A 26,203-nucleotide genomic window follows, 5' to 3' on the forward strand; every position below is an offset into this window, starting at 1 on the left:
GGCTTATTCCTTTTGAAAAATAATTTGAAATATTTTAAAAATATGGCAACATCATATTTCTTTATCTCTTACCTTATTGATAACTGGTTCTCGAAGGAAGGTCCCAATGAAAACACGATTTTTTCCCTTTCTCCCTTTCCCCCTTTCTCCATTTCTATATTTATTTTTTCCTTCTTTTTTTTTAAAAAAATAACTTTTTTTTATCCAAGAAAAGCCGCATGTAATTAAAATTAGTCTATACTAATATAAAAGCTAACTCATAGCTTGTATCACTAGAGAGTTGAATGTTGCCACCAATTGGCTCAATGTCGATGAAATTTATATATAGCCAAGTTAGAGACATCGACCTACATTTAGCAATGATTTTAGAATGAGCATGTTGCATAAAAAAGTACTTTTTGGCAACTTTATAGTTGAATTAGCCCTTGAACTTTTTCTCTACTAGGAGTGTTGAATTTCTTTTATACAATATAAATATTCTATTTCATCTATAGTTATCAGCTCTTCTTTTGCCCCTTTGCAAGTATCACTGTTGGCTCAGTATGCTTATTATTAATAGCCCTGTTCTTTTTCATCTGCCTTCTTCGCAAAAATCGTTGTGACTTGATACTATTTTCCAAGAAGATGTCGGAAGATGAACGAAGGGTTGAGGCCATTCTACAAAATTATGAGCTTAAGGCTCCAAAAAGATACAAGTATTCACAGATAAAGAAAATAACACAAAGATTCAACAATGAAATCGGAAAAGGTGGATTCGGTACTGTCTTCAAGGGTAAGCTCATTGATGGCCAAGAAGTAGCCGTGAAAGTCTTACACCAGTCCAATGGAAAAGGTGAGGACTTTGTTAATGAAATTCTCAGCATTAGCAAAACATCCCACATAAATGTTGTAATGTTGCTAGGCTTCTGTTTTGAGGGGTGCTATAGAGCTCTTATCTATGAATTCGTGCCAAATGGAACATTAGCTGATTTTATTAACAAAGACAAATCTAATATGGAAGCTTCAATTCTTTGGGAAAGATTACATGACATTGCAGTTGGCATAGCTCGAGGACTAGAATATCTACATCGTGGATGCAGTGCCCAGATAGTGCACTTTGACATCAAACCTCATAATATCTTACTAGACAAAAAATTTCGTCCTAAAATTGCTGATTTTGGGCTGGCCAAATTATGCTCTACACGAAAGAGCACTCTTTCGATACAAGGCAAGGGAGGAACTCCAGGATATATTGCTCCTGAATTATGGTTTGACAACTTTGGGCCTATCTCTAGTAAAGCTGATGTGTATAACTACGGTAAGATTGCATTTGAAATGGTTGGAGGGAGGAAAATTTTTGACAGCAAAATAGATTCTAGTAGTGAATACTGTTTCACTTATTGGGTGTATAATCATCTGAATCAATGTGGCAACTTAGACGCTTATGGAGTTACTGAGGAGACAGAAGAAGTTGCGAAAAAAATGATATTAGTTGGGCTTTGGTGTATTCAAAAATTGCCTGCCGAACGGCCATCAATGAGTGAAGTTGTAGAGATGCTCAAAGGTCGCATAGAAGATTTGCGGATGCCACCAAACCCAAAGTGGTTTTGACAAAAACTAAAAGAAAACTTCCAATATACTCCGAGGAAAAGCTAGGTTCCAGACTGCCTTCCACGGTAAGCTCTCTGAAAAGTAGTTGTAAAGTTCTTAAATGAATCCAACAGAAAGATGAGGACACTATTACTAAAATTCTCATCATTAACAGAACTTCTCAACATGTTATTGTGATAATGTAGTTGGGCATCTCTTCTGAGGGTTCCTGGAATTCATCCCAAATGGAATCTTGGATGATTTTAACTATAAAAACATATCTATAAAGCACGCAATTGCCATAGCTCGAGGGCTAGAGTATCCAGATCGCATAAGCAATAGCACATAGTGCACTTTGAGATCAAACCTCCTAATTTCTTAACTGCAAAGAATTTGGTTCACAATTGCTGATTGTGTTTTGGTTGAATTATGCGAATTTTTTTTATAAATAATCCTATCGATTTTTATAATTATAAAAATAATTTTTTTAAAAAATAATTATAAAAATAGACCTCTAAATGCGGTGAATGATTCACCGCATTCATTACTTCTCATTAGGAGTAGAAAAAGAATAAAAGCGGTGAACCATTCACCGCTTTTACCATCGTAAAAATATAAAAAGAAACGAGAAAAAGAAAAAAAGCGGTGAATGGTTCACCGCTTTTAAAAGCAGTGAACCATTCACCGCTTTTATAAGACCATATTTATAAATAAAAATTTAACATGTCTATTTTTAGAATAAAATTTTAGGAGAAGACTATTTGTAAGATATTGGATCCTCGGTGCATGCAAATCTGAACTTTAGTCGAAATTGACCAAAGTGCAGAGTTGCTTACTTTGGAACGATTCGGAAAAGCCCGAATGCGTCGAAATGGCTTCTAAGGGTTGTAGGACCTTGGTGACCACCTTGGGAAGAAATTCTGCATTTTTCGCAGTTGGGGTTCTTACGGAGTCTGGACCCTGTGCAGGGTCCAGACCCCGTAGCCGAAAACTGCCCAGCCCGGGCAGTGAGCAACTTGCATTGTTTGAGGGGTTTCTTGCAATTTGGCATATATGAGAGGGTATAGAAGTGAAGGCCTTCTTCGTCTCCTCTCATTTCTCACACTTGAGGTAGGTTTAGAGCTCTCTCTCTCTCTCCTAGGGTGGATCTAAGAGGAGGAGTTGGTAGAGGAAGGTGCTATAAGGTGGGTTTTCATCTTCTTCTTCTTCCTTGGCACAAGAGAAGGAGCTTGTGAGATAAGCTCTTGAGCTTTCATGGTGATTTCTTAGGGTTTGATTCTTATACTCTAGGAATGGGTTTAGATGAATCCCTAGATGCTAATTAGTTGCTATTTGCTTGAATTATAGCTTTGTTTAGTGTAATCTTGCAAATGGTGGATCTAGGGCATAGAAATAGGGTTCTTGCTTTGAGCTTGGGTTTGATCTAAATTGGACTCATATAGACCTAATTGCTAGGTATTCTAACGCGTCGGTGGCCTCGGTTCGGCAATCCGTCGAGGCTACGCGAAGATATCGGAGAAAAGGACCGTTTCGGCTTCGTTTCTGCCTGGAAAGCCGAGGCGGCGTCCAAAAATCGCGAGATTGGGTTTCTAGTGTCGCGGCATCACCTAGAGGTGGGGGGTGCTATCCGGAACATCCGGGTTTCTTTCTATGTCTTAGTTGCTTCTTTGGCTATTCTAGTTCATGTAGTATGCATGCATTATAGAGTAGGTTGTTATTTATTCCTTTCCTTACTTGCTCTCATGAGATTGATATATTTATATCTATATGTGAATGAGATGGGACATTGTGCTATGTGATGAGAGGATTGGATGTGGACAAGGGGCTCTATAGTGGCATGATAACAAACTTGAATATTATGGCATTGGAAAGTGCCAATTGACATGTGAATGTGGGAAATTTGACATTGTGGCATTAGCTAGAGACAATGTGAACTTGTGGCATTAGCTAGAGACAATGTGATTACTCGGATATGATGATTGGGATCGGTGTTGTTCCCGGATTTGATTACTACTAGTTGGTAGAGTATCCTCAGGCTAGAGGATTGGATCATGCTCACATTCGTCTGTTAGCTTGGCAGTGGTAGCTCCACCCAAGCTGTGGTCTTTGAAGTACTTCATGGTTAGGGACAAACGTAGTTGTCCTGCAGACGGCGCCGGGTGAGAGTACCGGACGTCTCCTCACATTGCAGGGTTGGTTGTGTGGTCGGGGCTTAACCTTCGGGTGGACCGGCAGGATTGGGTTATGGAAACAAGGCAAGTGGCATGCATCATGAGCATACTAGTTGGTATTACTTGTTTACCTTACTTGCTTCTTACTTCATATTGCAAAGGCATAGTAGCATGCTAGATGTTTATATGTTTATTGCTAACTCTTTACTACTTATGCCTGCTTAGACCTAGTGGGAAAATTAGTGGCGTCGGTGGCCGAACCTACTGGGAACTATTTGTTAGTTCTCATCCCACTTTGTTGCAGGGCCGAGTTCGAGTGCGCCGGTCGAGGACCGCGGTAAGAGCATAGCGCCCTAGCTAGCTAGCTACCTCCTATGTGCATTAGAGTCAATACCATTTTGAGAGATAATGTATTGTGGTTTGAGAGACTTATGTATTTTGGTGAGGTTACATGTATTATGAGCAAAATGATGTATCTATTTGATGCAAGATGTAAACCAATGATGTATGGTTTGGTGAAAAGAATGTAAATTGGTTGAATGCAATGTAATAGTTAGACTCTCTCTCTTGTGTTGCTTGTGTAGTACTTGCTTATTATACTCGCAATGTTCATGTATGTTGTTTAAGTTACCTGGGCAACTTGATGTACATGACCTTGTTGTTAGCCTTGGGCGGACAGGAGAGACTCTGTCCGTTCGGCGACTGTCGAGAAGCCCGAGCCGACCAAATTGGCTGTCGCGGGCTCTGACACTATTGCACTAAAAAACCCGAATTATGCTCTATGGGAGAGTGTTCTTTCGGTGCAAGGAAAAAAACCATGAACCTATTATTTTCATCGAAGGTGAAGTTCAGATTGAAGTAGACTTTCGGATAAACTAGAGTTCGGGTAAAAATTGCTTTCATTCTGCTATTTGTTTGTATACTTGTAGAACTGAAGTTTTTTCAATTCTATTGTTTGTTTGACAAAGGTGAATAACATAAAAGCTAGAGGCATGAAAGATGGGTTAATATTTATTTATTTTTTCTCACTTGTTTTACTTAATAATTGATTTCGTCTTGGGGTGGGCCGAAGTAAGGTTTTCTTGATATTTTGAATTTTGACCCAAGTTGAAGTCATAGTAAGCCAAATAATGAAGTGGGTATCTGCAGTTGAAAATAATTTCACTTCTCTCCACTTTCGGTAACACAAACACAACCCAAAAAAATGTGATGATTTAATAAATTTAGAAAGCTTATGGACTTGAATATATAACCCAAAGAAGTTGTTAAAAGACGATACTAGTTGGGCTTTGATATATACAACAAATACTTGCCTAACGGCTATCAACCTATTGAGTTGTTTAGTTGCTTAAAGTTCAAATAGAATGTTGGGAATCCGGTACTCACCCCGGTACCGAATTTTGAGAATCCGCAACCCGCTCCAATACTGACTGTTGTTGATCTGGTATCGATTGTTGGGATTCTGCAATGGAAGTGTCGAATCGAATTTTTACTATAAACTCGTCTCCTCAGCAAAAAACTGACACAATCATAAAAAAAAGAAAAGCCAAAACAGAAAATATGCCGGTAAAGTAAGATTCATTAAATAAAAGAAGATTACACCTGACTCCTCTTCTGCAACAGAATAGCTACAACCTGAGCTCTCTTTCTGAATCTCTCTTACCTTTCTCTCGTCTTCTAAAAATTTAGAATACATCTCTCTCATCTTGTGCACCCGTGCACAAGGTATACCAATGACCCACGGCTACGAAAGATGCACACGTCCTCTTGCACTCATGCACTAGGTGCATCCGAAATCATGACCACCTTGGCCATATTATAGGGCTGTGGCCAATCCGTACAACCACCACCACAATATTAGCACATATGCTATATTTATAGCTTACATCAAAAGCTACCCAAATCCTAATCCAATTAGATTTCTACTCTAATTAATATTTAAATCTTAATTTATCTCCAACAGATTTAAATATTAATCCTAATCCAATTAGAATTCAACTACAAATCTAACCAAATCCTAATATTCTCCACCTTGGTTGGATTTGTAGTCTTCAACCGCTGCGTTGAGCTTACCATGCAAGTTCTATCTTGAGCTTGTCTCCTCCGCTTGATGTCACTGCTTATGCCGCTTCATCTCGAGGGACTGCACCTCCGCAAACTTTTGGAACCCAAATTAATTTTGCTCCCATTCTGACTGTGCTCCCGTTCAGAACGTACAAGTTCTCGTGCTTGTCCGCCTCGCACACGACCTGATCTCGCTTTCTCATAGCTCTACCTGAAGCTGAAAAATCGCAACCTTTCGAGTTCAACGCGTCTAACAAGATTAAATTCCGTTTCAAACCAGGAACATGCCACACACCTGTCAGCGTCCTCACGACCCCATCATGCATTCGCTTCACCGTGCCGACTCCCAAAACTTTGCACGATGTCCCGTTCCCTATTAGAGTCTTTTCACCTTTGATCGCCTTATAGGTGGCAAAAGACTCCTTCTCCGGGCATACGTGAAAGGAACATGTTGAATCGAGCACCCACGCATCATCCGAAATTTTCGCACCTCCGGTCGCCGCATATAGTCAGAATCGATCATCTCTGACTCTGCCGCCTGCGCCATTACTGTTATAGCCTCGTCCTGGTTCATGATAGTTTTCTCTTTTTGTCATTTTAACCTTTTTCGATTATTCTGAAGTTTCCGATAGTTGCGCTTTATGTGCCTTTTTTTGTGACAGTAGCAGCACTACACCTCAGATAGCGGCTTTTTCTGTCAATCTCCAGTCGCTGATGTTGTCGCCTTCTTTTTCGCTCTCACCACCAGCCTTACATCTCGGCTTTGCATGCTGGACTCTTGAGTAATCTTCCGCATCTCATTCGAGAGAAGCGCCGTCGTGACCACGTTCACGCTTATGGTCTCCTTGCCATAAAGCAATGTGGTCACCATATGCTCATATGTCGCCGATAGCGAAGATAGTAAAATCAACGCTTTATCTTCGTCATTCCGATTGACTCCAATGCTAGTCAACTGGGCCACCAGCTTATTGAACTCGTTTAGATGATCATGTAGGCTCGTTGCTTCTTGCATCTGCAACGTGAACAGTCATTGCTTCAGATACAACGTGTTTGTCAGGGACTTGGTCATGTACAGATCTTCTAATTTTTTCCACAACTTCGCCGGTGTCGACTCGATGTCTATGTTGTAAAGAACCTCATATGCTAATAATAGATAAAGTGTACTCAACGCCTTCCGCTCCATCTTCGTCCATGCCACATCCGTGACCTCCGTCGGCTTAGCCTCCTTCCGGTACAACGTTTCATCCAACTCTTGTTGTACGAAGATCGCCCGTACTTTAATCTGCCATAATCCGAAATTATTCTTACTGTCAATCTCTCCCACAGATCGGTAACCTTAAGCTCTAATATCAATTGTTGGGAATCCGGTACTTGCCCTGATACTGAATTTTGAGAATTCGTAACTCACTTCGATACCGACTGTTGTTGATCTACTACCGATTGTTGAAATTCTGCAACGGTATCGTCGAATCGGGTTTTTACCACAAACTCGTCTGCTCAGCAAAAAGCTGACACAATCATAAAAAAGAGAAAAACCAAAATAAAAAATATGCGGATAAAATAAGATTCATTAAATAAGAGAATATTACACCTAACTACTCTTCTACAATAGAGTAGCTGCAACTTGAGCTCTCTTGCTGAATCTCTCTCATCCTTCTCTCATCTTCTATAAATTCAGTAGACATTTCCCTTATCCTGTGCACCCATGCACAAGGTATACCAATGGCCTATAGCTACGAAAGCCACACATGTCCTCTTCACTACAAAAAAAAGCGGCCTTTACCGACGCTTTTTAAATCTCTTACCGACCCTATAAAGCGTCGGCAAATTATCCGTCGACGCTTCCGGAAGCATCGGCTGATGCGTCGCTAAATGCAGTGTCGAGAAAAATTTACCGACGCTTTCGATATGCGTCGGTAAAAATCGCCGACGCTTCAGAGCGTCGTCATTTGGGTCGCTACTTTGACGCTGGATCTGCCTTATTATCTTGTTTGCCGACACTTTAAGGCGTCGGCATATGATATTGATTACGACGCGAAAAAGCGTCGGCATATTATCTTGATTACGACGCTCAAAAGCGTCGTCATATTATATTCTCTTAGCCTTTTTTTTCCCTTATTGGCGACGCTTTACAGCGTCGGCAAGTTCATTTTAATATATATATATATTTTTTATAATTTTTTGTAAAAATAAAATTTACTGTTCAGCTTATTCAACACAAGCACAAATAATTATAATCAATATTACACAAGCACAAACAATTATAATCAATATTACACAAGCACAAACAATTATAATCAACATATTAATGACAAACACAATAAGCAACTTATATAAGAAAAGTAGTTAAAAATATAAACTTCATCTCAATGTGTTTTGTTACTAAGTCAAAACAGTAACAAACTATGAGCATTTAAATATAATTCTAGGGTTATGGTTCTTTTAAGTTTTACAAAAATAAAGCTCAAAATAAATCACAGTCATCTAAAGTGATGATGAATCCCTAGTCTCACTACCCAAGTTCACGGATTGGTCGACAAGCCTATGCAATAAAGTTTTTATCTCACTCATTTCCGTTTCGTGTTTCTTTTGCATATCTTGTATTTGAGCTCGCAATCTTTGAACTTCTTCTTTCATTGGGTCATGCCTTTCGTTCTCTATATTTCTTAGTTGAGCTTGAATTCCAAAAACTTGTGTCGGTGTAGGACCAATCCCATAACCCCTTACTCGACCATATCGGTCTTCTCCTTTTTTTTCCTTGTAAACATTTTCTTCAACTTCTTTGGTGGCATTTGAGAACTCAGTCGTAGTCGCTTTTTTTGCCAACTCTCCTATTAAGTCCTCCTATATTAAAGCAAGAAATATGAACATATCAATTCCATATGAAATAACTTTATTGGTGCAAATAATAAAATGAAGATAAAACAAAGTACACATTACATACCACAAAATCGCTTGATGCTTGATTAATATATTCTCCATCTTTAGTCTTATGAGTTACTACAAAAAAACTCAATACGTCCAGGCTCTCTATTATTTTCTTCCTCCTGACATTAATCATAATAAAAAGTTTGATATAAACATAGTAAAAAGTTTGGTATAAAATATAATTCAACAATCAACTTGAAACTAGAAATATATAAAACACATATAAGTAACTTCATCTAATAAATTGAAGTTTTCATACAAATTCATATCTCTTTCGTGCAAAACTCTTAGAACCGGTCGTGTGAGGAGTTGTGTGACTTGCACGAGAAGCCCTTCCAATTCGTGAGAGATTCTGTAAAAATAAAATATATAAATTCAAAAGTGTAACAACAAACTATTAGTAACTCGCAAAATATTTCATTATTAACTACTTATAAATACTACCTCATTTCTCTCCGAAAACCAATTGCGAACAAGATCTATCCATTGTTGTGGCACAATTTCTGGAGGAACATCACTAGCAATCTCTTCTTGTGTACGGTTAGCCGTTTTATATTTCGACTTAAGTTCATGCTTGTAGTCTTTCCATTTTCGACCAACTGATTTCAACACCCATGTTTCAATCTTATCATCGCGTGGAAGAAAAAACTTACTCTACAAGTAAGAAAAATAATACATGAATATAAATTTAGAGATGAAGAATATAATATACCACAAAATTATATGTCAATTAATCATTCAACATAATATTTTTTTTAATCCAGAATTGCTAAATCAAACTTATCTTACTTGACAAAACTACACAATCTATTTACTAAAGTGTTCTACAACCAAAGATAAATGATCAATTAGTAAGAAAAATAGCTTGCTGGACATATATGAAACATTGCATTCCACAACAAGAATAAGAAATAAATTGTTGATCATAATCAGATCTCTAAAAAATGGTCAAGTATGAAATCAAGTAACTCAAAATACTTACTCGAGTCATTTTGACGATGTCTAATTTAAATGGCACAATAGGCATAACCTTCCAACTTATATAGTGGATAGGACACATATTCCCACGTCGTGCAACCATTCCTAACCAACAACCTAAAATTCCTCCACCTTTCTTTATAGGTTGTCCAAATTTGTTCCAATCAACTTTAATTCTTTGTCCAGATGGCAAATTCCAAACATCTTTTGCACGTGTCAATCCTCTTTTCTTTTTTAAATTATCTTGCTCATCTAAAGAAAAAGAGTTACAAATAAGTTCAAAGATAAATAGCAAAGTCTAACATATACGAGATTAAATAAAAATTATAGAAGATTACCGATTATCTCCAATGTATCATCATCTTCAATATTTGTTGATTCTTGCACTTGAGAATTCTCTTCTGAGGGCTCCGGCTCTATGCTAGGTTGATTTTCTAGAGAAGTAGGATTTAAGGTAGGTGATAAGTCATCACGATCTGATTGAGGTTCATTATCTTGAAGTGTTGTAATTGTACAACCTCTCAATCTTTTTGATCTCACCATTACTAAAGACCTGTATAAAAAGAATAGCAATAGAATCAAGTAATGGTAAAAAGAATAGCCACAACTTGCTAAATTAACTACCTTTTCAATATCAAATTGTATGATTTGGACTAATTCATTAAATAAAATAAAAACAATAAACACAACATGCATCTTGAATTCCTAAGAGTTAAATAATTTTAACTTTAATGTCCAAACAAATAACAAAGTAGAGCAAACTATATTTATGCCTAAGAGTTTGTAAGACCACCTATATCATGTATTAGTCCTCCATCAATAGTTGACCGGGCCCAACTTGTACAATTATTTAATTCGTCAGCAGTTGGAATATTCAAAGGAATGCATTGGGTGTATGTCTCATCATCGTCTTCTTCTTGTAATCTTGCTCCCATATCATATAAATCTCTTGGCTTTATCATAATGATATGAGACCATTCCTCATTTTTTGGATCTTGAACATAAAACACTTGCTTCGCTTGAGATGAAAATATAAATGGATCATCCTTCAACAATTGACCCGTATGAATCAACTTAGAAAAATTTACGAAAATAGAGCCATTTGTGTCTTTCTTCAATCCCCTAGGTGATTTAATGTCCACCCAATCACAACGAAATAAAACAACCTTAAAACTTCCATAGTAATCTATTTCAAAAATATCGGTAAGTTGGCCATAATAAGTTTTGCCATCTGCTTCAACCATTACTCCAGAATTTTGTGTTTTTCTGAACTTCTCACGATTCTTCGTGTGGAATCTAAATCCATTAATGATGAAACCATTACATCGCTTGGCGATATTGTTTGGACCTCGGGCAATTGCTAAAATTTCATCACTACAGTTTCTCTCGGCCATTTGTGGAACCTAAAATTTGTTGGAAATACAATATTAAAGAAATTTTGTTAATGAATAAGAAATTACATTTTATCAATTTAACATGAAAAGTTCTTACCTGTGCAAGAAGCCATTCAGGAAAATTTTCAACTAACCATTTATGCTCAATACTTGGGTTAGCTCGAATGTTAGGATTTGCTCTTCGTTGAGCAGCCAAAAATTCACTATATACAAGTGTAAAAAATTACACACTTAGAATGTACTTGTATCATAATTAAAATTAATTGTATGAACGAAAGATTATAATGATATTTACCCACGATATGAAGCTATTTTATCACAATGGAGTAAAACATATCGATGTGCTTGTGCTATCGACATGCTATCAAGAACGACACTCTCAATCTTGCCTAGAACTCGACCCCCAGATAAGAACATGTAATTATCTATATTCTCCATATTATCAAAGTTTCGTTGTGGTCGATTAAAAACTGACTCCACACCTTCAAGATATCTTGAGCAAAATGTTAGACACTCTTCTGCAATATATCCTTCTGCAATTGAGCCCTCAGGTTGAGCTCTATTGCGCACATAAGACTTTAAGCGCACCAAATACCTTTCAAAAAATAAGAAGTATATTGCAACATAAGACTGAAAATAACATATCTAATTAACATATGATTAAAATCACTACCTTTCAATAGGGTACATCCATCTGTAATGTACAGGTCCACCCAATTTTGCCTCTGCTACTAAATGAATATTTAGATGAATCATAATGGTAAAAAAACTAGGAGGAAAGATCTTCTCCATGTGACAAAGTGTCAACGCAATACGAGATTGTAATTGATCAAGTTCCTCAACTTTAAGAGCCTTTGAGCATAATGATTTAAAAAATGATGACAATCCAGAAATAACTGCTACAACTTGTCTAGGCATAGCCGCCCTCAAAGCTATTGGCAAAATATCTTGCATCAGAATGTGACCATCATGCGACTTAAGATTTGAAAGTGTTCGCTCTTTTAAATTCACCCTTCTTGAAATATTAGATGCATAACCATCTGGAACTTTGAGATTCTTCAAAACAGTTAAAAATGTGACTTTTTCTTGCGCTGACATAGTATAGTATGCAGGTGGTATATGGACTTTATTATTAGGCATCACCTCTGGATGAAGGTCATGCCTTATACCCATATCTTTTAGATCAAGACGTGCTTTCAAATTGTCCTTAGTCCTTCCAGAAATATTCAACATAGTACCAATAAGATTATCACTAACATTTTTCTCGATGTGCATTACATCTAAATTATGTCGAAGAAGATTATCTTTCCAATAGGGTAGATCAAAGAAAATACTTTTTTTTTTCCATAGTTGTTCTTCTGCACGCATTCCTTCCTCATCATAATTATGAGAATCAATAATATACTCATCGACATCGTCAAAATTGTAGCTTGCACAGTATCATGGACTTCTTCGAGTCGTTGTTGATTCATAAGATTGCCAACTTGTTCTCGTCCTCTCTTTCTACAAGACTTAGAGCCTTTTCCATACTTGTGGTTGATTCCTTCTAGTTGCCGAAGTATATCACTTCCAGATGGAGAGTTTGGAGCAGTTCGCAGTTCTATGGAACCATCAAAGTCATCTTTTTGAAATCTAAAAGGATGGTTTTGTTCTAACCATCTACGATAGCCCATGTAACAGAATTTTCCTCCATTCTTTAACCAACGTGAATCAGTTGAATTGAGACAACAAGGACAAGCATTTCGCCCTTTTGTACTCCAACCAGATAAGTTAGCATAAGCAGGAAAATCATTAATAGTCCAAATTAAAGCTCCTCGCATATTAAAGTTTTGCTTCGTAAAAGCATCAAATGCATCAACACCTTCCCATAACTTTTTCAATTCATGAATTAGAGGTTGTAAAAAGACATCGATATCATTACCTGGACCCTTCTCACCAGGAATAACCATCGATAATATCAATGATGATTGCTTCATGCACAACCACGGCGGTAAGTTATAAGGGATCAAAACAACGGGCCATGTGCTATAAGTAGAGCTCATTGTCCTAAAAGGATTGAACCCGTCACTAGCTAATCCAAGTCTAATACTACGAGGATCAGAAGCAAAATCGGGATGACAAGAATCAAATGATTTCCATGCCAAAGCATCAGCTGGATGTCTTAAGATTCCATCCTTTGTTCGGCCTTCTTCATGCCATCTCATAGAGGCAGCCATTTTTTATGACTTATAAATTCTTTTTAATCTCGGTATTAGAGGAAAATAACGTAATACTTTTGCCGGTTTTTTTTTCTTTGTCATATTGTCATTTTCTCTTAAAGAATCATCCTCATCATCTTTGTTTCTTAACCACCTTGAGGCTCCACATATATGACAATTTTCTTCGTTTACTTTTTCATTCCAATACAATATGCAATCATTAGGACAAGCATGAATTTTCTCATATCCGAGCCCTAATTGTTTTATTAATTTTTTAGCTTCATATGAAGATGATGGAAGTGAAACGCCCCTCGGAAAAGCATCCTTTAGTAGTTGGAGTAACATGGTGAAAGATTTTCCGGACCACCCATTCAAACATTTGAGATGAAAAAGACGTAGTATAAAAGATAATTTTGAAAAATTTGTACAACCTGGGTAAAGTTCTTGATCACAATCTTGCATCAAAGTTGCATATGAAGTTCCATCAACATTTGGCGCATTTTGTTGTCCACTTGTTTGACTTGGATTTCCAATATTATCCCCATCGCCTATTGGTTCACTATTTAAAATTATATTAGAAAATCCAAAGGCATCTTGGAGTAATCCCCTTACATCTCCCTGTCATGTGAGATCTTGTTGCACATTACTGCATTCTATAATGTGTGGAGTATGTTGAGCAACTTCACTAGCAGAATACATTAGTGGTTCCCCATGAAATACCCAGTCAGTATAACCTAATGAGAATCCCTTCCATACCAAATGTTCTTCCACAACTTCTGGAGTATGTGAGGAGCAATTAGAACATTTCCGACAAGGACATACAATTTTTCCTCTATTTGATGATTTTTCAGTAGCAAATCTAATAAAATTAGCAACACCATCTAAATAAGCCTTGCTATTCCTCGGCTTATTAATCCAACTTTTGTCCATTTGATTAGGCTGTGATTACCTTGCTAATAGCCTAAGACAAAAAATGATATTTAATGTAACTAAAGTAATGTAACTTATATCAAAGCGCATTTTCCAAATAAAATTTAAAACAAATACGTAAATACTAAGAATTAGTCAAAAGGACAAGATGGTCTGTGTTAATGTAATGTGTATTATACAACACAGAACAATTAGCAATTAGTGATAAAAGAAGTTGTTGAGCTATATCACAAATATGAATTTCATGCAAAATTGAGTAGGAAGAATACATAGTACAAATATAAAGAGCATGCTGATATTTTCTGCACATAGTTGTCAAAACTAGAATAACAAAAGATATATAGACACTCAAAATAAAAAAGTACACACACTACCCAAACTTTAGTACATTCTGAGTGTCAAATTCAATTTTTTAATTTTGAGTACATAGCCTTTACTTATGTATGATTTTCAATATAAAAATCTCCGCTTAAATTTAAACAATATTTGTCACTTGTCAAACAAAACCTTTAGATATTTGAGCATATAATTATAATTTTTTTAGAAAATTTATTCTGACAAACATGATAGGAAAATACATTTAAAAAATAAAACTACTATATTTCAGTACCTATTAGTATACTCTATAGCTCAAGCAATATTTGTATGATTTGTTGGGAGTATAGTCTACCTGAGCTGGGTGGTAATGTGTCCTTTGTTGTAAAGCAAGAATAGCTAATTGAAGATTCCAACTACAATTTCCTTTTGTTGTATAACAAGTGCAGCTTGTGACTGTAGCTCTGGTTAGTGCATTAAACTTCAAAAAGAGAAAAAAAGAAAGATGAATTAAAACAAGAAGAAGAATAAGACAGTCGACATCATAGGAGAAAAATGTAGTTAACATGATGGCAATGAGAAGGTTAATTATAAGATGAAACAAATAAATAAATACAGAAACAAATAAAAAATGAAAAATAACCTTGGTTGGTACCCAATTTTCAAGATCCTCCTATCAGCTGACCACAAGTTCTTTTATAATCAATCTTAATTAATTGCATGTTTCTCTTCAAGAGAGAGAAATGACTATTTTCTCATATATTATCTCTAAATTAATTGTACCTTATCTTTTTTCGCATTTTTTTATCTATTTTGATTTTAGAAAGTATGAAATGTACAGAGGGAGCGCAAATTGGTTGCCGACTTTCAGTTATTCTTTTCTAAACACCGCTGACTTCGGTATTTGTGAGAAGTCCCAAGAGGTACGGTGTTACCATGAGTTTGAAAATTGTAAACAAGTTGCACCTCTTTAATTAATTTGTATAAATTTATAAGGATAGTGCAGGTGGGAACATCTTTACAACCAATAAATGGGAATGATCAGATAATTTATGTATGCATGTATGCCTGTAAAACTGATACTCTGTACTTAAAGGTCACTTTAATGAAATAGGTATGCATGTATGCCTCTTAATCTTACAAAAAGGTTTGAAACAGAAATTTATGTTGATCAATTTCTAACAGCATCAAATCATTGAAAAATCCCCCAAAATGCACTTTTCTTTCCCATTAAATTGTGAATCCCACAGGAATAACCCTAACCCACAATTTTAAAAGAAATAGATTAATAAATTTAGGGGCAAATTGTTGATACTCGCAAAATCCGTGGCTTTTGCTGTCGGATATCTGTTTTTGCATTATAGATTTCATAATGCTATTCTAAAAAGAAAAAAAATCCAAAAGAGTATAAAAAGGGAAAACTACCAGAGAAGTCGGCGTCGAAATCCTCCTCTCGCTGTCGTGTCTTCCTTCTCTGCTGCGGCGACCACTGGCGAAGAGCAGAGACTTTTCGCCTTGGAGTAAAGCTCGCGTCGCCGAGGATAGGAAAGCCCGCTTCTAGTTCAGCGCAGAAAGGAGAAAGCGGATTCGATCTTGAGGGAAGTGGTGGCGTCGACCTTGAGGTTAGCGGCGCGTCGACCTTGAGGGAAGTGGTGGCGTCGACCTTGAGGGAGGCACGGATTCGATCAGGTTTGGTGCAGGCATGGCTATCATGGAGGAGAGGGCATAAATCGCTGTGAGGGGAGAGGGGAGAGGGGAGAGGGGTGAGGGGTGAGGACGGAGAAGAAAATAAAAGCCGAACCTTAGACTTTTAATTAGAAAAAATAATTAGGAGAGCGCGCTTCGTTTCCCGCGCAATATAATTAACGACGCAAAACCCAAGCGTCGGTAATATTGCGACGGTGGAGAAATTTACCGACGCTTTTTAAATGCGTCGGCGTAAAAGCGACGGCATAGGCCTATTTTGTTGTAGTGAATTATATTTTGGTTGCTCAAGTTTCTGCCGGATTCTCCTAACTATTGTTTCTTCACACTAAGTTTTGATACTACTATCCTGTGGTTCATAAGAAAATAGTTACATTGGGTTTTTTTTGGATAGTAGGTTTTCATACTGCTTGTGTAGTTAAATTTTTTTTCTCTCGCCTCTATGTGGTTGCGGCTTATAATTCATCTCTAACTGAAGCAGTTTTTTAACAGTTTCTACCTTTTTCTATGCAATTCGATGATCATTGGTACATTTCTTCTAGATTCTTTCTCAATTGGTTTACTCTTTTCCTTTAATATGAAATTGAGATAAATGTTGAACATTTCATCAGATATGTAATGCAGTTTTAATATTGCTCTTTCCAATTGGTGTATCCCTCTTGGCTCTATTGTCTTGTTTACGGCTATTCTCGTGGGTTGTGCAATATCTTCGATATGTTGGTTTTTTGGCAATGATGCGTGATAGGAGCGAATGGTAGGGAGGCAGGGTGTAAGGTAAGCCTTGCAGCCACCATTATATTCCATCACAGGTTTAAAAACCCTGAGCCCAGCTTTTAGCTGATTACTTCTTGTCTTCAACTGCTTCATTCTCATTTTTATTATATTTTGGTAACTCAAGTTTTAGCTGGTATCTTGAATTTTTTCTTCATACTACACTTCGATACTATTTTTGTCACTTGTTTTGTTGATCCTTCTTAACTATGTGATGCAGGATTTTTTCTAACTTGTTGATTACATTTTGGTTGCTCATTTTTCATACTATACTTCATACTATCCTGTCTTTAACTGCTTCATTCTCATTTTTGTTAAATTGTGTTATTTACAATGTTGCAGGATTTTTGTCTTACTCTACCTCTTACCTAATTGCTTCCTGTCCGCAGCTGGTCCATTCTTGTGTTGATTAAATTTTGCTTGGTTGTGTTCTCAGATGGTTTTATTTTTCGTTGTCATCATGCTTCAATTGTATGCTGTTACTGTCAAATGGTTTCATTTTTCATTTTCATCATGCTTCAATTCCATTTAGCTTCTAATCTGTTACTTACTGTCACTTATTTTGTTTCTTTTATCACATACTTTCATAAAAATACATTATCGGCTACTATAACTGCTATAACATTATCGAAACCGTGGTACAATGCTAATCTTGTGGTATAATTCCTGTTTTTATTATTCCATTGGCTTTCTACAATATTACTTGTCTGCTGTAATTCCTGCTTTCATTACTATTCTGTTGCCTTTTCTACTGCATATAGGTGGCCCTGTATTTCATATATCTCTCATTGGTTCTTTTTTTCTACTTGTATATTTTTTGTACACCAATACATTGTTTGATTGAATGGATAATGAAGTATCATTACCAAAGAAATTGGCAGCAAGGTATCGACAAAGGTATATTGAGGCTTCCGGTGGACTTGCGAATGTGGCGATGATGCTTAATAGGATAATGGTGATCATGGTAGGGTGGCAGTGATAAGACCCACTGGAGCCATCATTTTTCCCTCAATCCTTTTAACCTGAGCCGATATATGATCATTCAACAAACATATTAGTTTCATGGAATTGTGAATGTGGCGATAATGCTCAATAGGGTTGTAGACGATCATGATAGGGTGGCAATGATAAGACCCATTGCAGCCATCGTTTTCTACTCAATCCTTTTAAACTTGAGCCAAGCAGACATCTTACATAAAAAAGTCTTGTGGGTTGGTGTTGTATGACAGTTAACTAATCTTCTTTTTTTTTTTTTATACCACAGAGATGGGTGCTGTAATCAATCGCCGTTTTTTTTCATCTCCAACTCTTGCCGATCTTATGACGTTCTTAGATGAGGAAGATGAATATTAGGATGAAGTGCTTGGTATTATGATCAATCAAGGTGCTACTACATTTCACAACACTTTGTACAAGCGACCATGTCGCACAAGACCTTTCACCGGTCATCAAATTATTATGGATATTTTACGAGGTCATCCAGATAGAGGCTACCAACATTTTCGCATGTCCAACACTACATTCATACGACTTCGAGATGAATTGGTTGAGAAAGGTTTGATACAGGGTAGTCGCAATTTGACTGTTGATGAGCAACTTAGAATTTTTCTATTCGCTATAGGCCATGGAGTCACAAACAGAGTATTAGCCGAGACATTTCAACACTCGGGGGAGACAATTAGTCGATATTTTAATACTGTCTTGCGGGGTGTAGTGGAACTAAGGCATGAGTACATCCAAATGCCAACAAGTAATGTTGGAATGCATCAGAAAATAAGGGACAACCCTTTGTTCCACCCTTTCAAGGTGATAGTACCGGTATTCAATATTCTTGATTTCGTAATTTATTATACTAACAATTTTCTTTCCTGTTGATTATATTTATAGAATGCAATTGGCGCTATTCATGGAACGCATATACTGGTGGTTGTAAGGAAGAATAAGCAACCGTGTTATCGGTGTCGCAAAGTCTTTACTTCACAAAATATGATGACCGCATGCTCGTTTGACCACCTGTTTCTATTTGTTTGCACTGAATGGGAGGGTTCTGCAGCAGATATGAGGGTCCTGCGGTGGTGTTGTGAGTTCACGGTACCTGAAGGTATGTTTATATTTAAATCTTTTGAAAGTAATTAAATATTCAAGGTTCTTGATTATTACTGCTATCCTGATTGGTTTTTTTATGTCTGTGTAGGGAAATTTTATTTAGTCGATTTTGGATATGCAAACACTGATCGTTTTCTCGCGCCTTATAGAGGAGAGCGATACCACTTAAGTCAATTTGATGGCAATGCTCGGGCACGTAGGCATCGCGGACCCCGAGATCTGTACAATCATAGGCATGCCCAATTAAGAAATGTTGTTGAGAAAGCCTTTGGCATTTTGAAGAGGAGTTTTAAGGTTCTTCGGCAAGCGACTCCTTTTCCTTACAAAGTGCAATGTCGTATCGCCTTAGCATGTTGTATCATCCATAACTTCATCAAGAGGTACCAAGGAAACGATATGTATTTCAACATGGCAATGGATCCTTTTTCTCAAGATGAACAAGAAGAGGAACCAATACCCTTGGTTGGGATTGATGAATCACGGGGGGGTGAGGAACTCCGCGGTATGATAACGGAGCAGTTATGGAATAATAGATAGCATGTCTCCTTCATTTAATACTATGGCGTACACTTTGTTGCAATGATGTTTTCAATTGGATGACTTCTTTAATCTTGTATTTTCAGCTCATCTACTGCTACTTTCTTGTAACTCAAACTGGTTCCTTTCTTCTTTCCGCTTGATATGTCGAATGTTAAGCGTACTTGTGTGCCTTCTTGCTGATTATGTAAACTTTGCTATGAATATTTTACTTATGAAAGCTTTGTAATCTTGTGATTTACATGGTCAAATGTTGCCTTGTCTGTAATCATGAAAGATTTATGTATAACTGGTAATGATGATATTTTTCTACAAATTTTTCTTTCGTTTACACATGGGTGGGTATAGTAGTTTATGATGCTTTCTTGGTGCAAATGTGCATCCAAATTAACTTGTGAATGTATTTTATTATTTTGGAATAAAGAGCATCATAGCATATTCATGAACGGGTTCCAAACTATAATTTGAAAAAGTGCAACAATCAGTGTGGTAAAATTGTTGCATAATTAGGGAAAAGTTATTGTCAAATTTACAGTTTTAATTGTGTCGGTTAATATGAATCTAAGAACATCTCAATGCATTTACAAATATAATTCTGACAAATAAATGTGCTTTGGCAATTAAAAATTGTAAATTAATGCACCATAATATAGAAATCGCATTGTTTAATTTGTTAGAACCCATGAGCATAATAATCATATGTACAACTGACGCAACCATTAACAAGGGTAATATTGGTATTTTTCAAAGTATAAATATATTTGTTCCACTATTCCCCTGTATCATCATGAAATTTTCCAAACATAAAATTTCTTATTCTTTGTAATCATTACGTTTGACACCAAACAAAAATACTATCTCATTCCTAAAGATCCTAGAATACATTAGAATTTGGTGAATAAAATTTTTAATCCCTTTCCACAAAATTCCATTACGAAACGCAGCCTAAGAGTATTGTTCTAGAGAATTTACTTACTCCTTATGAAATTATGAATGTAATTTTATTATAGCCTAAAATCAAAATTTTATATTTCTATTTAACTAATTAAAAATTTTGAATAAAAATTATAATATAGTATTATAATAAATTAAAATTTTTTAAACTAAAATTAGTGATGTTAGATTAAGAAATACTAAATATCATCCATTCCTTTAGAAATATCGGCCGCACACCCAATCAATTTTCAGGGGTAACAGTAGAGTTTACCCATCTTAAAATTTTAGTTTAAAAAAATAGTAATAATAAAATTATTTTTCTCAACCTATTAATTTTAATTTCGTTTTAGCATATGAAATTAAAATAATTAACAGTTAATAGCTAATAGTACATACAAAATATTTATCTAAAATGCCTGAATTTTTAAAAGTAATTAAATGACGACGATGGATTTCAATCAAAGATTAAAATTTACATCGCGTCTCAAGTGCGCGCGCCAACCTACTTGACTTAGTATCAAATATTCATACAAAGTCAACTGTTTTGAAAAAAAAATTTCATTAAAAATTAGGCACACACAATAATATGTTTTTTCTGTGTAAATATATATGAATATTATAAATCTTAATAAATTAAATTTTGATAGAAATAATCTTTTACCGTCTAAGCATGCCAAACACATTTGCAGTTAACTTCCTAAGCTAGCTTTCACGTTTTGTAATTTGGTCATGTCACGCCCTGGGGTCCCTTTTAGTTTAAAACATAGCGGAAAAGCGTCTGAATTTTTTTTTTTTTTTTTTTTGAAAAGCCTGACCCCAGAGTATGCCAGATCCGCCACAAACACAGGGAATCCACTGTTCACGAATGGACAGAGTATCCCTATATTGACACGGCGATCAACAAGTACAAGAAGTAACCCAGCTACAACCAACAACCAAATGAACATACAATATAACAACAATTATATATTCACTCACCATTCAATCACTGATTCACATTTATATATTCGATATTTTAACATAAATCCAATCTATCAGTTAAAATGTTTCCAACACAGAAACAGGTTTTTGAAATACTAAGATGCAAAATCCACAGAAAATCTTTTTGAAAACTGTTTTCTATACGGAAACTTTATTTCTTTAAAAACGCGTTGAGGGCCGCGAGGGGTAGAAAAACCTTTTATTTCGGCATAATTATCAGAAATCCATTTATTACATTCACGAAAATCCTATTTTTCAAATGTAATAGAAAATACTGAACATATAACTTATCTAAGCATATAACGACTGAAATGATGAAGCGGTAATAACTATACCGAGAATTAACGGGTGTAAGCTCTATCGGGGGGGGGGGGACCGTACACACGACCTCACGTCTCGTCCCACTATTCACCGCCGCGATACCTGAAAAAATGGTTGGGCCGGACGTTGAGAACATGTAACGTGTCTCCCCCCCATGTGGTACGCAGCTTATGAAGGCGAGGGATACTCATCGGATAAGGAAGAGCTAAATAACAACAAGGGGTCAGTGAAATAGTAGCATACCTAATAGTAAGTAAAGAGCAGATAATACCGAAGTGTAGGCCAATAAAACATGAAGAAAGTAAGAACTAGACCTGAATAACGGCTACCGCTACTGTAACTGGGAACCGTAAGCATACAATGAACATTACATATGCCAAGCAGACAACTATAAAGTAAGAACTGTAAGTATGCGATGCAATGACTAACTATGTAGACATATGCGTTCAACGGTCAAGAATGATCAAAAGCTGACCAATCTGAACCAAATGCCTTTCTTGCTCAGCACGCCAGACTCAGCCATATGCCTGTGAGGTCCGCACCGCCAACACCTCCACAAGTACACATGCCGCTTCTGAACATGCAGTATAACCTTAGGGCTCACGGGTTGTCACATTCAACCACTTTCCGTGAAAAGAACATCCTTGCGGTGGATCAGCACCGGCTAAGTGGTTCCTGGAAATGCGACGGAGTTTCGGACGGAGTCAATGCAATATGAGTCAATGATCAAATCGTCGGCGCACAGCCGACAATCCTGCCCCCAGGGCCTATCTGCACGCATAGTTCAATACTGTAAAGAAGCACAAGAACCGACACATTAGGTCAACTAGAATGGGAAACATCATCGCTCTCAAAACAATTGAAATATGACTAATGCAAGTCAACTGGGATGAACAACTCACATCCTACCACATTATGTAGATAGCTGATCCAAGAGTCAACTACCTGTATATATGCAAGAACGTGTCACAAGTCATTTGAGTATATGATCTAGAACTTTACCGTCGGCTGCTACTAGTTCGACAATCCTTACCCCTCAGGGTACACGACCTCTAAAGGTCATCAAACAACAAGAGTCAAGGAACAGACCCGACTATCAGATATAAAATACAAGAGTAACGAATTCAAAACTAGGTTCACCGATTTCATTATAAAAATCACGAAACCGCCTCTACTGCTAAAAATGATATAGGGGATATGCAGAATAGCTAAGCTAGAGCCAATAAAGAAATATGGTGTAACTACTTATCTACGACAATGATAATAAAGCATGGAAACATCTGAGTAGAGTATAATCAAAACAACGTTGGGTGAATGTAAACATAGAGGTGCAACAGCTCAACATATAATATAAAGCGATGGAATAATAGCAGCAGGCAGGTAGGAGAAACCATCACGAGCGTGCACCACTGTACCAACGGTCGGATGAAGTACCCACCTGTCAACTGTTCCGCCTGTCAACCTTGACTTCAAAAGAACGTCAAAGGACTTAAGGAGGATCCACTTGGGTTAGTGTCTTAACCACACTAAGACGCATACATCAAGATCTCTAACAACCACGGAATCAGTTTCCCAAAAACGACTGACCGTAAACTCGCCGAAGTCCCGAAAATCGCGCGGGACTCCGTCGGGACCACTGAAAATGTCCCGAAAACGCAACCGACCCATGCTACAAGTCGACCTGCTGCATAAAACACTCCAATTTGATTGTTTTGGCAGCAAAACATAAGATAAATCACCAGCGGACACAATTATCGCCAGATAATTGTACGAATACGGGGGGGGTTCCGGAACTGTGCAAATACGTCGACACCGGAACCCACCGTCGCTCACCCGTCATCACGAACCACAAATGATGATGATCGTGACCAGCAAAAGGCTTAGCTGACCATCACGGAGCAACCAAACGACGTCGGAAGAATTCGAACGAAACGCGTTCTTTCGCATAATTTTCGCCGAAAAACGCCCGAATCATTTTCGATTCGCGAAAAGTCCTACAAGATCATGGACAACCAGTCACGAGGTCAAACACACTCATAGCACACTGTCCACAGTGAGCCCTAGGTGCACAATTGCCAAAGCCCTAGTGTTTCATTAAATCATCATTTATGTAATCGGGCGACTTTATATGGCGTTGATCTCCCAAACGATGGATTCCAAGGTCCGCCGAGAACTACTGAACGGTCCGGACGTACCGGAGGCGTGCTCATTGATCTGGTAGCACATGGTAGCTCACTGTGGGAAGCGGTGGAGAGCAACCCGAAGGTTTCGGAACAGCGCGCAGTCAAGGGAGATGGCCGTAACAGGATAACCGGAGACTGCTGATCCAAAATAAGGTAAGCACGTGAATCAGCATCTGGCACCATGCGTGGTCACCCGATGCTCACCCTCCGGAGGCATCGGAAACAGCCTCGGTATCGCCCGGAAAAAAATGCACAAACCAGAACAACAGCCAAAAAGCGCTCCATAGGGTCGACACCACAAAAACAGCCGAAACGGGGGCATCCTGACAGAAACAAGGGTGAGACGATGATCAGAAACTTGCGCGAGGAATCACCGTGCTTCCCTTCCGTAGAGATCGGGGAGGTCGACGTAAGTCGGAACAGTAAACCATCTAATAGCCCTATTTCGGGCTTGGCCGGAGTCAGGTTTGCTCCGGCGGCTTCGCGCACGGTGGCTGCGCGCGGAGCCGGATGTGCGGGGAGGTGAAGGAACACGATCTCACCTCATTTGCGGGGGGTAGCGGCGAGTGACGGCGGAGAGACTTGAGCCGCACGAGGCTCGGGCCGGGGTTCCAACGAAGTACGGCCACGGCGGTGGCGGGCAGTCCCTGGGCGACGCGGGAGGTCCACAGACGGCCGGGAGGAGGAGAAGGAAGGCGGGGCGCAGCGGGGCGGCCGCGGCTCGGGCGGGCGCCGAGCTAGGGCGTCTGCAGGAACCTGCGGCGGCTTGTCAAAGGTCAGGGCAGGCGGCGGCGTCCGAAGAGGCATGGGCGCGACAGGGGGAGAGGCGAACGGAAGAGTCGGTTGGGACACAGAGAAGGCCCGGGAGTGACCAAGCGGCTGCGACACGGGGGTGGAGTTACAAGTTGCTCGGTCGGAGCGAGACCTGGCGTATGGCTGCCAGGGTCGGCGCTGGCGGGCGGCGGCTCGCAGGGCGCCGGCGCCCGCGGGTGTGTCGCCGAGAGGTCCGGGACGCCGGCCGAAGGGTCAGGCGTGGTGCCGGCGGCGAGGCGCGAGTCGATCCCGACCTAAGCTTCGGCTAAGGCAGCAGGCCAAGGTGCATAAGCGGCGCGCGGGCGGTTGGCGACGGCGGGCGTCGGCGGGATGCTCGCCGGCAGCACGGCGGCGACACGGAGAGGGTTCTGAGGTGGCGGCAGTCTCGGCTCCTCCACAACCCGAGATAAGAGAGAAGGGAGAGAGAGGATTATGGTGCGGCATGCGGCGGCTGGCGGCCGGACCGGTCGGCGCGGCAGGAGGGCGCAGCGGCCAGGTCAGAGGGAGCAAGAACGTTGGCTGGGGATGCCAGTTATGGCTAGTTGGGCTGAGGGGATCAAAAAACCCTAGATACACTATATATTAATTAAGTGCAAATTGCAAGTAGTCCTCCAAAACTCAGAGATTTCATAACGGAGTCCTTCCACAGCGCGGTCTGTAAAACGCGAGTAATACCCTCTACGATGCGATCCACGCAAACAGGTACATAAATTGTCGCATTTTTGCGAATTAGCCATTTGGCCACACCGACCTTCCTCGATCAACATGCGATCTCCGCAGATCCGTCCGTCAGATTTCGCGAACGGGAATTGTACCGCATGCGATCAGCACCTCAGAGACAACAAAGCTACGATTTCATTTCACCTCAAAGCGTCGCGGTAATTCACATACGAAATGGTCCGACCTTCTCTCCAACAGAGAACATACCAAAAATACAAGTAAAACAGTATTTTGAATTTTCTCGCAAATCCGATGCGTCAAACTCAAAATCCGCGTCAGCGCATTAGTTTCCAGAATAGTCTGATCTGATCGAGAACGAGCTATTAGATCGCCCTATGAACGGAGTCCGCGTACGCGCGAGATAGCCAGCTCTACCCGTTGGCTTTCCGAAAAACCGATTACTATTACCCACTTAAGATGAAAACTAATAATCGCGTAACTTCTCCGTTTTAGCTCAAGTTTTCTCTGAAACTTGACGACAGTGCTTATGTAATTAAGTTACACACATTAAACATCGTCAATCGAGCAGTTTAGATTGCCTCTGTCAAAATCTCATCCTTATATTATCTCCCCCCCTTAAAAGA

General features: G+C 38.6%; 3 protein-coding genes across 5 annotated transcripts; 1 reads left to right on the forward strand and 2 right to left on the reverse strand.

Moving 5' to 3' along the window:
• Nucleotides 419–4,068, forward strand: LOC109723503 (LEAF RUST 10 DISEASE-RESISTANCE LOCUS RECEPTOR-LIKE PROTEIN KINASE-like 2.3). Of its 2 annotated transcripts, none has more exons than XM_020251892.1 (2): nucleotides 419–1,655; nucleotides 4,045–4,068. In XM_020251892.1, the coding sequence occupies exon 1, from the start codon at nucleotides 625–627 to the stop codon at nucleotides 1,588–1,590; it is 966 nt and encodes a 321-aa protein (XP_020107481.1). In that variant the 5' UTR covers nucleotides 419–624; the 3' UTR covers nucleotides 1,591–1,655; nucleotides 4,045–4,068. The 2 variants fall into 2 exon arrangements, with proteins under 2 accessions (XP_020107481.1, XP_020107480.1); XM_020251891.1 differs by lacking the exon at nucleotides 4,045–4,068 and adding an exon at nucleotides 1,776–1,877.
• LOC109722927 lies at nucleotides 8,222–16,295 on the reverse strand. Of its 2 annotated transcripts, XM_020251102.1 has the most exons (9): nucleotides 15,973–16,295; nucleotides 14,903–15,028; nucleotides 10,229–10,263; nucleotides 10,049–10,144; nucleotides 9,715–9,962; nucleotides 9,177–9,386; nucleotides 8,992–9,084; nucleotides 8,749–8,851; nucleotides 8,222–8,648 (listed from the first exon to the last, which is right to left on the reverse strand). In XM_020251102.1, exons 3-8 carry the CDS (start codon nucleotides 10,251–10,253, stop codon nucleotides 8,795–8,797), a joined length of 729 nt encoding a protein of 242 aa, XP_020106691.1. In that variant the 5' UTR covers nucleotides 10,254–10,263; nucleotides 14,903–15,028; nucleotides 15,973–16,295; the 3' UTR covers nucleotides 8,222–8,648; nucleotides 8,749–8,794. The 2 variants fall into 2 exon arrangements, with proteins under 2 accessions (XP_020106691.1, XP_020106690.1); XM_020251101.1 differs by having other exon boundaries at nucleotides 10,049–10,263.
• Nucleotides 10,484–13,320, reverse strand: LOC109722900. Its single transcript, XM_020251077.1, has 6 exons — nucleotides 12,635–13,320; nucleotides 11,778–12,533; nucleotides 11,400–11,699; nucleotides 11,202–11,307; nucleotides 10,877–11,113; nucleotides 10,484–10,756 (listed from the first exon to the last, which is right to left on the reverse strand). Exons 1-6 carry the CDS (start codon nucleotides 13,318–13,320, stop codon nucleotides 10,484–10,486), a joined length of 2,358 nt encoding a protein of 785 aa, XP_020106666.1.

Source organism: Ananas comosus, linkage group 17, assembly GCF_001540865.1.
Source record: "Ananas comosus cultivar F153 linkage group 17, ASM154086v1, whole genome shotgun sequence".
NCBI classification, from domain to species: Eukaryota; Viridiplantae; Streptophyta; class Magnoliopsida; order Poales; family Bromeliaceae; genus Ananas; species Ananas comosus.